The sequence below is a fragment of the Nesoenas mayeri genome, assembly GCF_963082525.1.
Source record: "Nesoenas mayeri genome assembly, chromosome: 5".
NCBI lineage: Eukaryota > Metazoa > Chordata > Aves > Columbiformes > Columbidae > Nesoenas > Nesoenas mayeri.
In genome coordinates, this window is record NC_137548.1 from 48,324,890 (window position 1) to 48,338,739 (window position 13,850).

The 13,850-nt window shown below is 38.0% G+C and overlaps 1 protein-coding gene across 1 annotated transcript in view; it reads left to right on the plus strand.

Moving 5' to 3' along the window:
• The window catches only part of SLC1A2 (solute carrier family 1 member 2), a 33,032-nt gene that overhangs the window by 13,479 nt on the left and 5,703 nt on the right, over positions 1 to 13,850 (plus strand). The window contains exons 6-8 of the mRNA XM_080344642.1: positions 2,592 to 2,825; positions 7,859 to 8,053; positions 9,796 to 9,930. Of these exons, the coding sequence (XP_080200768.1) occupies positions 2,592 to 2,825; positions 7,859 to 8,053; positions 9,796 to 9,930 (564 nt within the window). The remainder of the gene's footprint in view (positions 1 to 2,591; positions 2,826 to 7,858; positions 8,054 to 9,795; positions 9,931 to 13,850) is intronic.

The window sequence follows — 13,850 nt, forward strand, 5'->3', positions numbered from 1 at the left end:
TGAAATCCAATACATTCAGGTACCAGCAAAGGCCTTCAAATGCCACATTGATTATGGAAGATAATTACATAGAAGGATATCTAAGCAAGCAAGAATGCCCTACATAAGAACATCCAAATCTTCCTTAGAGGTCAGCGTAATCCCAGGGTATTAGCTAGGAGGTATAATTACAAAGCAGCCTGGAGACACACTTTACTCACTGTCTTCTGTACTAAAAATACTTTACTACCAAATAAAATTCCAGTGGTTTTCAGTGATGTGTAGTCCCTCCACCCGTATTTGCTGCAGAATCTGTGTCTTACAACCTCGCTGCAATGGGGTCACTGGAAGGTATCTGTCTTGTTTTTAAAGTATAAACATTCATAAGAATGGTGCCTGGCTTGCCTTTAAGGAAGTAACTTTACCTAATTAAGACTGAGCCCTTGTTTATATTTCTGGAAGGGGATTCTCTTTTTTTTTTTTTTTTTTTTGAGATATTTTTTCTGACGGCTTCCCCAAAGCTATTTGTACACAGTGCCAAGTGCAGCCATATCACACAAAACCAGTTTTTGAGAACATAAAAATGCATGGCTCTGTTTGGCATTGTACTACTGTGGTTGATATCTCTTAGGTCATTGAGAGCAGAAATAGCCATTCCAATACATGCATATCATGCTCCGTTGCTGCCCATGATTCCCTAGTGTTCCTGGAAGTGATTTCCTGATTTACACGGCTACAGTATGCCTCTCTCTGAGGCTATAGATGGACACAATTTATAGAAAAGAGAGCAGAGTGCCTGAAGCGCACCTTCAGCATCATCAGTGTTTCAAAGGGAGACTGTAATGCAAGAGTGATGCAGATGATAGCTAACAGTAATGTGCAAATGTGTAGCACAAAAGAAAGAGCTTGAAGTAATGATTTTGTGTTCCTGTTATGCTTCTACTTTTCTGTAAATAATCCTGCTGCATAAAAACACAAAGCCCTGCTGATTTCAACAGTTATCATAACCTGCTTCTCTCAACTCTATAGAGAGACAGTGACTATGCTCTCATTAACACTTCAAGAACAAGAATTTGCTAGTATTTCACTTAACACCAGTCGGTACACTCAAGACATAATACCTCACCTAGAGTATAAGTTTTTTCTAGTAGTCAGTGTTGCAATGGCAGGAAATAACTCAAGTTTCAAGATAGTCACTGTAAATGTTTACTTTTAATGATATGTTTTTCATTTCTCTTTTCATGAGAAAGGAGATTGGTGTTGGGGATTCCACTTGCTCATCTCTCTCTAGAGTTTTTAAAGAACTGTTGTGGCCAGAAGCAGGTTTTTGGGTTTTTTTTAATGTGTGTTTATAAAGACAAATGGACTTCTTTATGCAGAGTTACATTTTATTTGGTTTATTATTTCTCTGCACAGAGAGCTGAAACTCCCATGGCAACTTCAGACTCTCTGGAGCATGGCATTGCTACACAAACCTAAACCAAATCAGACATCTGTCTCTGACACAGTGTAATTCTTTATAAGAAATATGCTTCATCAAGTGTATTGAAACATGGCTTTTAATGATAACTGGTAAAACAACTAGCCTTGCATTTCGAGTGACAGGACTTTCCAGGTTTTGGGCACATTGCTTGAGAGACTGAGATGTTTCTTACAAAAAACATGGAGCACTTTTATTCTGAAAGTCAGTTTCCTTTGTGTTGTCTTTAATTAGACATCCAAATCACTAATCACTTTTGAAATAAACATTACCATTTATTTTCAGAGAGACATTTTGTTCACTGTTTCTCCACATGTTACACATATTACTTTCTCCTAGCTTCAGTTTTGTAAAACAGATAGAGAAAGTGAATGTCTTTTAAAGTTATATAATATGCTAACCTTTACCAGTGCAGTTATAAAGATTTTCTTCTATCCATGCACTTTCAGACACTTTTCACTGTAGCTGATAATTATGTTTTTAAATAATATCTATTATTTTTTTATTATTATTACCAAACTGTGCTACCATTATCATCCTATTTAAAAGTTCCATTTATGCCATCAGGGAATCACATGTCTGAGGTGACAAAAACCCTACCCTAAGTAAGAAAAGCCCATAATTAATGAAGAATCCATAAACGAAAAACAATTTGCCCGAATTATTTAAAGAACATAATGAAAACATTTTCAGCCTCCGAGATAAAAGCAATTAATTTCAACAAATAATTTTACTGAAGGAAATAATACAACTCCCTGAAACCAGATAAGCAACAGGTTGTAAAGTTATGTATTAAGAACAAATACACCACTATTCATAATGATCCACACCTGTGTTACATAATAGTATTATTGTATGATGTTATTCCCGGATCAAGGACTATTCAGGAAATGCATATTCCATTAGATGGGATGGAATAAAATGAAGTAGATAGGGAATTTGCTGGAGATGGCCATTATTTTTTTAAAAAGGTCTGATAGCTATCTGCTGAATTTCCATCAACCCCTGTTCTGCATCTCAGTGTTGATCCTGAAAGCCCCCTACTCTTTCTCCAGTGTGTACTCTGTTGAGCAGAATTGTTGTGACTACGCTGCAAAGCCTAGTTCTCTCTATGCTTTTTCTCTTTCTCCAGGTATTCCCCGTTGGGCATTGCTTGCCTCATCTGTGGAAAAATCATTGCAATCAAGGACTTAGAAGTAGTTGCTAGACAACTTGGCATGTACATGGTCACTGTGATTGTAGGTCTTCTTATCCATGGAGGGATCTTCCTACCTCTGCTCTACTTTGTAATAACAAGGAAAAGCCCATTTTCGTTCCTTGCTGGGATTTTCCAGGCATGGATCACAGCACTAGGCACAGCTTCCAGGTACACTTGAGAAATAACAGCTTGCTTTATTTTTTAGCAGATTATTAGCTACTATTTAGAGATAGTGCATCTGCTGTTCTGACCTTCACTGCAAAATAATTTTGTGCCATTGAATAAAAACTGTTTTTAATCCACCCATGTTGAAATGAATAAAAATAAGTACAAACCTTCAGGATTTTTTAGAAAGGTTATACAGCCAACTGGAGAGAGTTGGGAGACCCTCTTTTTGTTTTTTTTTCTGGCATTGGCCAAATGACTTGTGCAAATTGTGTTACCTCTGTACTTGTTTCCTCAACTAGGAAACAGTGATAAACCATTTATTTTGAAAGTATGTTAAGACCAGTCTAGTTTCATTGGGAAGAAAAAAAAAAAAAAAGAGAAGAGAAGAAGATAAAAAGTGCTAGGTTTCAAGAAATAAGTTGAAAAACCTCTCATTTTATTCTTTCCTGCATTTTGGCAGAGTAAGAGGTCATCACTAAAGAGCTGAGCATTTCAGACTCATTGATAATGCACAGAACAGACTCGATAAAGGCAACTCAGTAATAAATTGATGATTTGCTTTGGGGCAGTCAGTAGATCTTGTATTGAAAATATTTTCCAGTTAAATATCATATTTTTAAATGTTTTTCTTCAATAAATGTTTTACTTCTGAATGAAATGTAATCTTTCATTTCAACTAAAAAGGTGAAAAAAAAAAAAGCCTAGTTCAAAACCGACCATCAGAAAACTGAGCTGTCTTGATTTCAGGAATTTCTTGTAAGAACTATAATTCATCTGCCTCTTTGGATTCACCCAAACTGCTCTGAGGAACAGTTTGAATGGATCTCCCCAATTAACAGGAGGTTCTGGGGTGACCTTACTGATGTGCATAAATGTCTGATGGGACAGTGTACAGAAGCTGAAGCAAGACTCTTCTCAATGGTGCTTAGTGACAGGATGAGAGGCAGTGGGCACAAGAAACACAAGAAATTCCATCTGAACACAAGAAAAATCTTTTTTACTGTGATATACTGTGACAGTGGTTGAATGTTGGCATGGTTTGCCCAGAGGAGTTGTGGAGTCTCCATTCCTGGAGATACACAAAGTCTGTCTGGGCATCGTCCTTGGCAACCTACCCTTGTTGCCTCTGTCTTGAGCAAAGTGGTTGGAAGAGGTGACCTCCAGGAGTGCCTTCCATCCTCAACAATTCTGTGGCTCTGTGATAAAAAATGCTGGATTATAAGAGATATAGTCTGGCCAGGAGTTTCACTAAACCAAAATTTCCGTAAGGCTTTTATTCACTGAAGTGTTTGGGTTTCTACTTAGATTTTCAGTACAAAATTTACAGTATTCATGCACAACTTTTGTGGGGTTTTTTTAGCATAAAGTAATGTTTTTCTGCTGGAGTACTGAAATGTAAAAGTGTAGGGGATTTTAAGTGATTCCACCATATGGGTTTACCTGGCTACTAGCTTTACCACCAGATCTGAATTATAGGCTAAACAGAAGTAGACCAGTTCATAGCACAACAGACAAGTGGCAACATAACAGCAATCACCATCAAATAGTCTAACCTGATACCTCTGGAGGTTGCAAATGCTTCCTATTCAGGGACCTGTTAAAGCTCTTTGGCCAGGCTGAAAAACCATGGAAGGCATCTACATGTTGTACTCTTGTAATAAAGAAACATTGTCTCCATGTCCTGCCCACCTGATATTTGCATACTGCCTGGCTGCTGAGCCCACTGGAGTTCATTGCAACAATGATGGGCCATGGCTGGTACACGCCTTATGCTGATGAACTGATTTGTAACAGTAAAGGTAAGGTGGGACTTCTATTTCTGAAGAGAAAGAACTTCGTCTGAGTTTCGATGTGTGTCAGTGAACTACGTTTTCTATATTGTCTTTCTTTTAATAAGATACAGGAATATCTTTGCTGGAGTAGGCAAAGTGATACTGGAACTGACTTGAAAACTGACTAGTAGTTATTGGTTAATGACTCACTATATATTTTCTACTTTCTGCTATAAATGTAGCTGCTACAGTAATTTTCAAGAGAATATACTACATTGTTTCTAGAAAGTATGAATCCTCTCTGATTTGGCTAAACCCACAGAACACGATTAAAAACATGGTAAAATAAATCATAATTATGAATATATCTGTAAAGATGCTAGAACACAAATGATTGGTACCATGTATCTCATGGCTTATTGACATCTGTTAAAAATCACCTCAGTGAACAAACAATGGTCCAGTCATTTGAGCACAAGATCATGGAATCATTTGGGTTGGAAGAGACCCTCAAGGTCATCGAGTCAAACCGTAACCTAACTCTAGCACTAAACATGCCCCTAAGAACCTCATCTATACATCTTTTAAACCCCTTCAGAGATGGTGACTCAATCACTTCCCTGGGCTGCCTGTTCCAGTGCTTCACAATCCTTTCTGTGAAGAAATTTTTCCTAATATCCAATCTGAACCTTCCCTGGCGCAACTTGAGGCCATTTTCTCTTGTCCTGTCACTCACTACTTGGGAGAAGAGACCAACACCCTCCATGATACAACCTCCTTTCAGATAGTTGTAGAGAGCACTAAGGTCTGCCCTGACCCTCCTTTCCTCCAGGCTAGACAAACCCAGCTCCCTCAGCGGCTCCTCATAAGACTTGCCCTCCAGACCCCTCATCAGCTTTGTCACCCTTCTCTGAACTCTTTCCAGTACCTTTCCTGTAGTGAAAGGCCCAAAACTGAACACAGTATTCAAGGTGGAGCCTCACCAGTGCTGAGCACAATGAGACAATCTCTTCCCTAATCCTGCTGACCACACTATCCTTGATGCACACCAGGATGCTGTTGGCCTTTTTGGCCACCTAGGCACACTGCCAGCTCATGTTCAGCTGGCTATTGATCAACACCTCCAGATCCTTTTCTGCCAAGCAGCTTTCCAAACACTCTTCCCCAAGCCTGTAGCATTGCATGAGGTTCTTGTGACCCAAATGCAGGACCTGGCAGTTGGCCTTGTTGAACTTCATGTGATTGTTCACAGCCCATCAATTCAATCTGTCCAGATCCCTCTGTAGAACCTTCCTACCCTCCAGCAGATCAACAGTCTCAGCCAACTTGGTGTTGTCTGCAAACTTACTGAGGGTGCACTCATCCTGATCATTGATAAAGATGTTAAACAAAACTGGCCTTTATACTGAGCACTGAGGAATACCACTCATGACTGGCCTCCAACTGGATTTGATGCCATTCAATACAACACTTTGTGCCCAGCCATCCAGCCAGTTCTTCACCCAGCAAAGAGTATGCTTGTCCAAACCAAGATGTGGATCTAATTCTTCTAATTCGTGTTTCCATAGATATGAGACTAGAGGAGTCATTTAGGAAGTGAATCAGGCATCCGCCATTCCAGAAGCGTTTGGGTTTTCCATAGATCTCATATAAGATAGATCAGCCTTATGCTTCTTCCAGATAACCTAGAACATTTATTATGACACTATATTTTTATAGTTAGCTGTCTCAGTAATTCCTTAATCTCCCTTTTCCATGTTTTAATTATCTATAAAATGGAAAGAGTACATTTTTTATACCCAATAACATCTCTATGATAGTGGATTAATGAATGAGTTGGAAAAACTCTGAAGTTGCAAGGCACTAGCAAGAACACGCTGCCAGTATTTATCCGAGAAAATTTGGTGAGTCTAGTTCTTTATTCTTCTATGAGCAAATTAATATTTTTATAGGGGAAATGACACCAGAATTAGTGGGATACAATAGCGAAGACCTTTGAGAAATTCTGCCAACTTAGCTGAAGAAAAGTGAATATAATCGTAGAATCATAGAATTGTTTAGGTTGGAAAAGACCTTTAAGATCCTCAAGTCCCTAGGCACCACATCCACATGGTTTTTAAATACCTCCAGAGATGGTAACTCAACTACATCCCTGTCACTAAGCAGAGGGTGCCTGGCAAGGCTCAGGGACTGACTCAGCCCTGTCTCACTCTGGGTGCTTTCAGAATCCAGAACCAAAGATAGTTCCCAGCTCTTTGTATCTGAAATTCCACGATCATGTTTCACAGGTTCGCTGTTTACATAGAAACAGTCTCAGTTTGATATATTCAAATGCCTGGCACAACCACAAATAAAGCACAACAGATGTGCTCCAGCAGCTTCTGTATGTAATACCAATTAAAAGGAATTTCCCCAGGTCAGCTTTCTTTTCAGAACGGCTTCTCAGGCAACAACCAACTTCATTTAGTAGTGGACTTGACTTGACCTCAGAGATAACACAGAAATGTAAGGAACCAAAACATCTTCCTGTGTTGGGTTTCATGTTTGTTGCAGCAAGTCCTTTGCCTGAGGCAGACAAACCTGTCAGGAGAGGGAAGAAGTAGAAGATATTGTGTCTACAGGGGAAAAAAAAAAAGAAAAAAAAAAAAAATGTTCCGTTTTCAGCAGTATTTTTTTAGAAGATGTTTTATTTTGAGCAAGTGAATGTAATAGCCTGAACTACTCCCACAAAAGCAAGGCACCATGGATCTGTGCAAGGAGCTGTTCTCCTCTTCCAGACGTCTTTCGCGTCTTTTCCTATCCTCCAGCCCTATTTCGTATCCTCTTCTGTACTATAGTGTCAGGGAGCTCCATGGTTTGTATCTGTGTCTAGTTTTTTCATTCGTCAGTGTGGCACTGATCTCCATTCAAAGCAAATTCACAATCAAAGAAATTTAGGATTTATCCATACACTGTCCATCAGAAAACAACTGGAACTTATCTTTTTGAACAAAATTCAATAAATAGTTAATAAATTAGTCTGAAAAATTCATCTACAGTTTCTCAACCTCTCATCTCTCCTGCAAGTAGGGTTCATGTCTTGGTCTCAGTCCCACATCCACCTAAATGTAGGCTTAATTTAAAAATTGGCTAAAAAAGGCTTGAATCACAGCAGAAAGTGGAAGTAGAAAATGCAAAAAATTATAACAGAATTTCTGACTTTGCTCCCTTATGTGTATTTATTATATTGTCTTCTCTATTTTTTTGCTTTCTCTCCTTCAGTGCTGGAACATTACCTGTCACATTCCGATGTCTTGAAGAAAATCTAGGCATTGATAAGCGTGTAACAAGATTTGTTCTTCCTGTTGGAGCAACTATTAACATGGATGGAACTGCTCTTTATGAAGCTGTGGCTGCCATCTTCATAGCACAGATGAATGGAATTGAGCTGGATGGGGGCCAGATAGTTACTGTGAGGTCAGTTAAAAATACTTGGTTTCTACAGAGTGTAAAATGTGAAGCATTGGGTAGGATGTCTTCTCAGTAACTGTGAGATTCAGTATGAAATCCATGGATTTCTAATAATGATATGCAAAGAAATGTCATATACATAGGTCCTGGTTTTCTGGTGACATGCATTTTCTATCATTTGCAGCTTTAGTGCATGCTAGTGGTGTTTTACATGATTTTGCAGTTGACAATGCAACGTGAAATACAGCATTCTCAGTCCAATACAATGCCTTTTTTATTATAGAGGGATGCTACAAGTGATATATGGAGCATTAACTTTCTAGAATGTATCTGTTTATATACATTGGAAGAAAAAAACACACCTAGAAAATTTATCAAAGTATTTACATTTGCCTGTGCTTTTTCTGACTTTGATGAAGAGCAAACCAAATAGACTGAGAACAGCCCAGCCTGAGGGTGAGATTGCCTGTGGCATCATCTGGATACTCCTAGACTTTTTATCTTGAACCTAGCAAAAAATAGCTCATATCTTTTCATACCAAATTGTCATATCTAGGACTAAGCTGAATATCTGGATAGACAAAGGAAAGTGCCCATTAAAAATGGATAAGAGTGATTGAATACTCTTTACTGTAATGGAGTTTTAAGACCTATTAGGTAGAGTGGCTAATAAAAAATAACGGCAAAGCTATGACTGCTGCAAGTAAAGTTAATTGACAATGGAAAACTTGATGAAGACATCAGGCCTAACATTTTGAATAGTTAAAATGAAAACCACAAGTGAAGGCTACCAAGTTTGCCTTCTTCCTTTAGTTTTCACCCACCTTTCTTTTATTAAAGCCTTTTAACACTGAAGAAACTCCTGCAAAGGGATGTCTAACTCTATGTGGGTATTTTTTTTTCATTTTTTCTTTTTTTTCCTTTTTCCTTTTTCTTTTTCCTATTTTATTTTTCCTTTCTCCTTTCCAATTTTCTTTTCCCTCCCTCTTCCTTTCTTTCTCTTCCATGTTTTTTGCCCCTTCACTTGTTCTCTGACAAATTTTATTTTTCATGATATTGATATTTGTTATGGTCTGCGTTGTATTTTAGAAATATTTGGAGCACATACATTGTCTGTAGAGGTCTTCATCAAAAAATGAGAGGCAAAAACAAAGACAGGTTTGGATTTATGAAACAATAAGATGAATTTTGTTTTGTCATCTAGGGTGATTTATATATATGGTTGGTACACCACTGTCTTCTGCTCTGGGACTTCTGGATACAAAGACTTACTCTTCTGTAGTTGATAATAACCACTTCCAGCCATTACCTTACAATTCAGTCTTCAAGTAACATAAATAAACATAAATAAACCACCCTTAAAATTCAGCCTGTAGCCACCGAACTTCAGCAAGTCTGGATGATCAAAACTCAGCATTCTGTACCCTTGATGTTTTGGTAGAGCTCAGAAAGCAGCACCAGTCCAAATATTTGAATGTCCTAACCAACTTACAGAGCTTAAATCTCTTAGACAACTCTCTCACAACTCTCGGAACAAATCCACAGATCTTCCCCCTCCCATAATAAATATTTTTGGAGAAACACAAGTGTGAAAACTATGGCCTGAGCTTACCATGATTTATCATATAGTCTTTAGTTTTTTGGGAAGAACTGATTAAAAAATAAGACCTTCCTAATGATCACATGACTATACAGTGAAAGTGTATGTTCCTTTTCCTGCTACTTCCATTTTATTTTTGTTTTTGCAGTCTGACTGCCACTCTTGCAAGTGTTGGAGCTGCCAGTATTCCCAGCGCTGGACTTGTCACTATGCTTCTGATCCTTACCGCAGTGGGTCTCCCTACCCAGGACATCAGTTTGCTTGTCGCTGTTGACTGGCTTTTGTAAGTTGTGCTGACTCTGCTGCTCAGTGCAGAAAAAAAGTAGTGAAGCAAGGTTTATCCTTAGTGCTTTTCAGCAACTAATATTAAAGAACTACAAGACTCTACAGATGAATTAAAGGAGAAAATAGGCTATTTGATGAAGTAGGAGACATCATAAAGCAGCTTCTCAGCTGATTTAAATTGTTATAGAGCTACTGAAATCTGTCTGTATGAGCCAAGGATCTTCTTACATATTTTCTTCTTCCTGATGATGTGTCTCCATCACAGACATAGCTCAAAACAGTTTTCTGATCTTTGTATTTCTGTTTCTTATAGTTCCGATGTAATATTAGGGATGAATGCTGAAAATACTGGTTCCATCAGGATGTTGTCAGCAAGTTACAGGGTGACTTGGGCATTTGTGTTATCAAATTTTTTATGCTCCTAGTGGAGAATTCGATTTCTTTCTATACATAAAGTAAAATACTTTTACAAAAGAAACTGTTCTAGAGCAGGATGTTAGCCAAAGATAAATAAGAAAGCAAACTGAAACAGGGAAGGTCATTCCTTAAGTCATTTTACTGACAGATTCCTCAAACTGGAAGAACTGACTTTCATTTCAAGACCTTGAGCTCCATTGCAGGTCCTCTGACATGAAACAGCTAACCAACAGACTTTACCAAAGCCTTTTTTCTTCAACATTTGAATACAGAAGCTGTAAATATAGACAGAGCATATGACAAGCCATATACTTTATCTTGTTTGATGATATGAATATCATTCTGTCACCTGCACAGAGCTGACAAGGAGTCAGTAGTCCTCTAAGTTGTACTGGCTTCTAGAGGCTTTTATATTGTCCTGTGCTGCTGCAGCACAGTATATTCTGGTCAACAGCCATCTCTCCAGTAATATTAAGTAGTAAAGATATATATTTCTGTTGTGCCAGCAGTAGTCCCCAGAAGGGGAGATGTAGGTACCACTCTACTATTAATATTTGTGTATTTTTCTCCTACATTGGAAGCCTCAACTGCCTGCTTCTGTTAGCTTTCAGTGCCAGATATACTACTAAAATTGTACAAGACAGAGTAGCAGAGTTGAGAATGTGAAGATAAAATAGTAAATTATTATTATTATTATCTTTTGGCTCATTGAGAAGAATTAAAGGACTTGGTCAATCCTCTGACATGCTTTGGATCTACTACTGTACTCTATCTGTTATTACCTATCTTGTCACTAAGAGTTGTGAAGAATAGTGTGCAGTTGCAATTTATGCTTCAGATTAAAATAGGAGAGGAATTTACAGCTTGGGCAGGCAAAGGGAAAAGATGACTTACATATTTTATATGCAACTGAATAACATGATATCATCACTCAGAATGGTGAAATGAAGCAGAATTCAGCAGTCAGACTACAGCTGGCACAGGGAAAAATGTGGTATTCTGTGGGTTTATTATATTTATCAGATCATGGTTGAAAACAGGAAAATTGCATAGGAATCTGAAGCTGGGAGGAGGAGAGCAAAAGAGAGGTGCACACTGATTTTAAATATATGTGTTGACTCGCTCTCAAAGTAAGACAAATAGGTAGGTTTCTGCAGCTGGTAGGAGGATGTGCAAAAGGAGCTTGTCATTTCAGTTTCTTTTTAGGAAAATGTCATTTAAAAATATTCCTGTGGACTGAGAAGCTCTAGCCACACTAGAAAACCTCAGAGCTGTGTTTACCAGCAGTTCTGATCCACTAGTAGGTGGATCATTTCAGGCTTGTCTTCAGCAGCATTGTTACTGCCAGCCCATCCAACCCTGCTTAGGAAATAAAAACATCTGTACTGTGTAGCTGTAGCAGTGAAGAATGTAAGTATAGGAAGGATAATACTTCTGAAAGAAATATTTTTAAGTACCTTTCCAAAATAAATGCCAGGCAAAAGAACCTACCAGCAAAAACAGATGAGTTCGGATTCTTCTGGCCTAACAATCAGTAGTGCAATTGCAGTGTGATTCAGAATTGAAAGGTAGAGGGAAAAGGGAAAAGAAGTCAAAAAGGACATGAAAAGCTCTGTGTAATGCCACTAGTGCTGTGAAGTTGAGACAAAGTTTATTGGTGTGTTGTGCTAATTAACATATGTCAACAGCTAATAGCTTTATTTTCCATCATTTTCCACAGTGGTTATGCTGTGGTAGCCATGATAATGTAATGAGATATGGAAAAGAAAATGCTGCTGACATTGCTAATGTTAAGAAAAGGCACACAAGCCAACTTTGAGCAAGCTTTTGGACACACAAACCAGACCTAAAGAATATCTGATACGAAAGGTCACAAAAGCGTATTTTCTTTACTTACAAACATTGTTTTCTTCCATCTATTTAGATCATAAAGTAACATTATAACAGTATTTCTAACAGAATGTAGAAGAAAAAGTTAATAAAATACTTAAGACCCAGTTCCAGTGTGTAAATGCAACCAGCCACGTAGAAATACTTGAAATAGCTCTTTTATCACATTTCACTTACAGATAATGAAATTTTTAAATAGTATCTTACTCTATGAGCTTTTCAAAATATCAGAACATCAATTTATTTTACAGTATTACCATCATCTGAAACTGTGGTGTTACCAAAACCAGTTTTGCAGTATTTGGCCATGGTGTAACACAAAGCTGACTTTTGATTGTCCTTAAACTTGATGCACTCTCCTTCAAAGTGGAGCAAAAAGGTTTTTCTGTATCAATTTCTTCTCAAGCCTCCTCAATATCTAGTGATTGGGTTACTCAACCTTTCCCTTTCCCATGCATGCATACACAGTGTCAGCTCAGACAAGTTTCCAAAGATTTCACAGTGCTAGTAGTTTCTGAGTTTAGGCACAACACAGCAGTGACATTTACTAGGACAGTAATTATATGCCAGTTTCTTTTACTCTAGACAAAAGCTGGCTGCTTTCTAGATGTGAAACTGACAAGCTTGGCAAATATCATAGCACAACCTCAAATACAGTGGTATTTTGCAGTGAAGAGAGAGGAATTAGAGAAAATGGTCTTGATGTCTTATCCAGTATTTAAACCTTCATTCAGTAACTAAGAAAAAGATTGCCTGAGTTCTGACTCTGTTCATTGGCTTTAGATCTAAATTCAGAATATTCAGACCCAGTTGATGTCTGGATTTTATGAACAGGACCTTATATAAATCAAATTAAACTATAGAAAATGGGAGCTCTTGCCTAAAATGACAAAGAGGTAAGGCAAGTTAAACATGTCACCTGGTCTTCCTACCAGATGTTGAGTGGGCTTTTGAGAGAGAACTTCGACTTTCAGTCCCATTATTCCTCTCGGAAGCTGTCATGGACAAGGCAGAAGTAGCTGTATTGAGGCAAGTCATTCACTAGACTGCAACTTTCCTATGTTGATTTTGTTTACATTTTTCCAGCATAGCTGGAATTGGTTGGTTGTGTTTAATAAAAGAGTAAGTACAGTTGCCTTGGTTCTTCTTAGGGTTTTCTTTGGCCTAAAAGACGTCAAAGGCACTTTGCTGTTGATTCATGATAGCTGAGACTTTGTCCTTTCTATTATGAAGAACTTACTTATTTACTCCAGTTCATGCAGTAAAGAATGTTCTACAGCAGTGTGCAGTTTGTATCACTGAATCTCTTGGCCAGTAGTACATGCACGTGGGCTGAAACATCTCCTCAAACAACCTTTTCAGAATTTGAATTGTGCCTAAATTATGTTTATATACTCTCTCCACCTTGCTTTTTTGGCATACTATACTACCTCTCCATCATCTGGCATCCATGAATCCTTTCAAAATTTAATACTACTCATACAAAATATGCCTCTCACAGGCATGGGATGAGAACTGTATAAAGCATTTCATTTGTGTGAAGCAAAACTGGTAGGATGTTTTCCTCCTATGGGTTGCTGGTTTGTTTGGTTTTGGAGGGGATTATTGGCA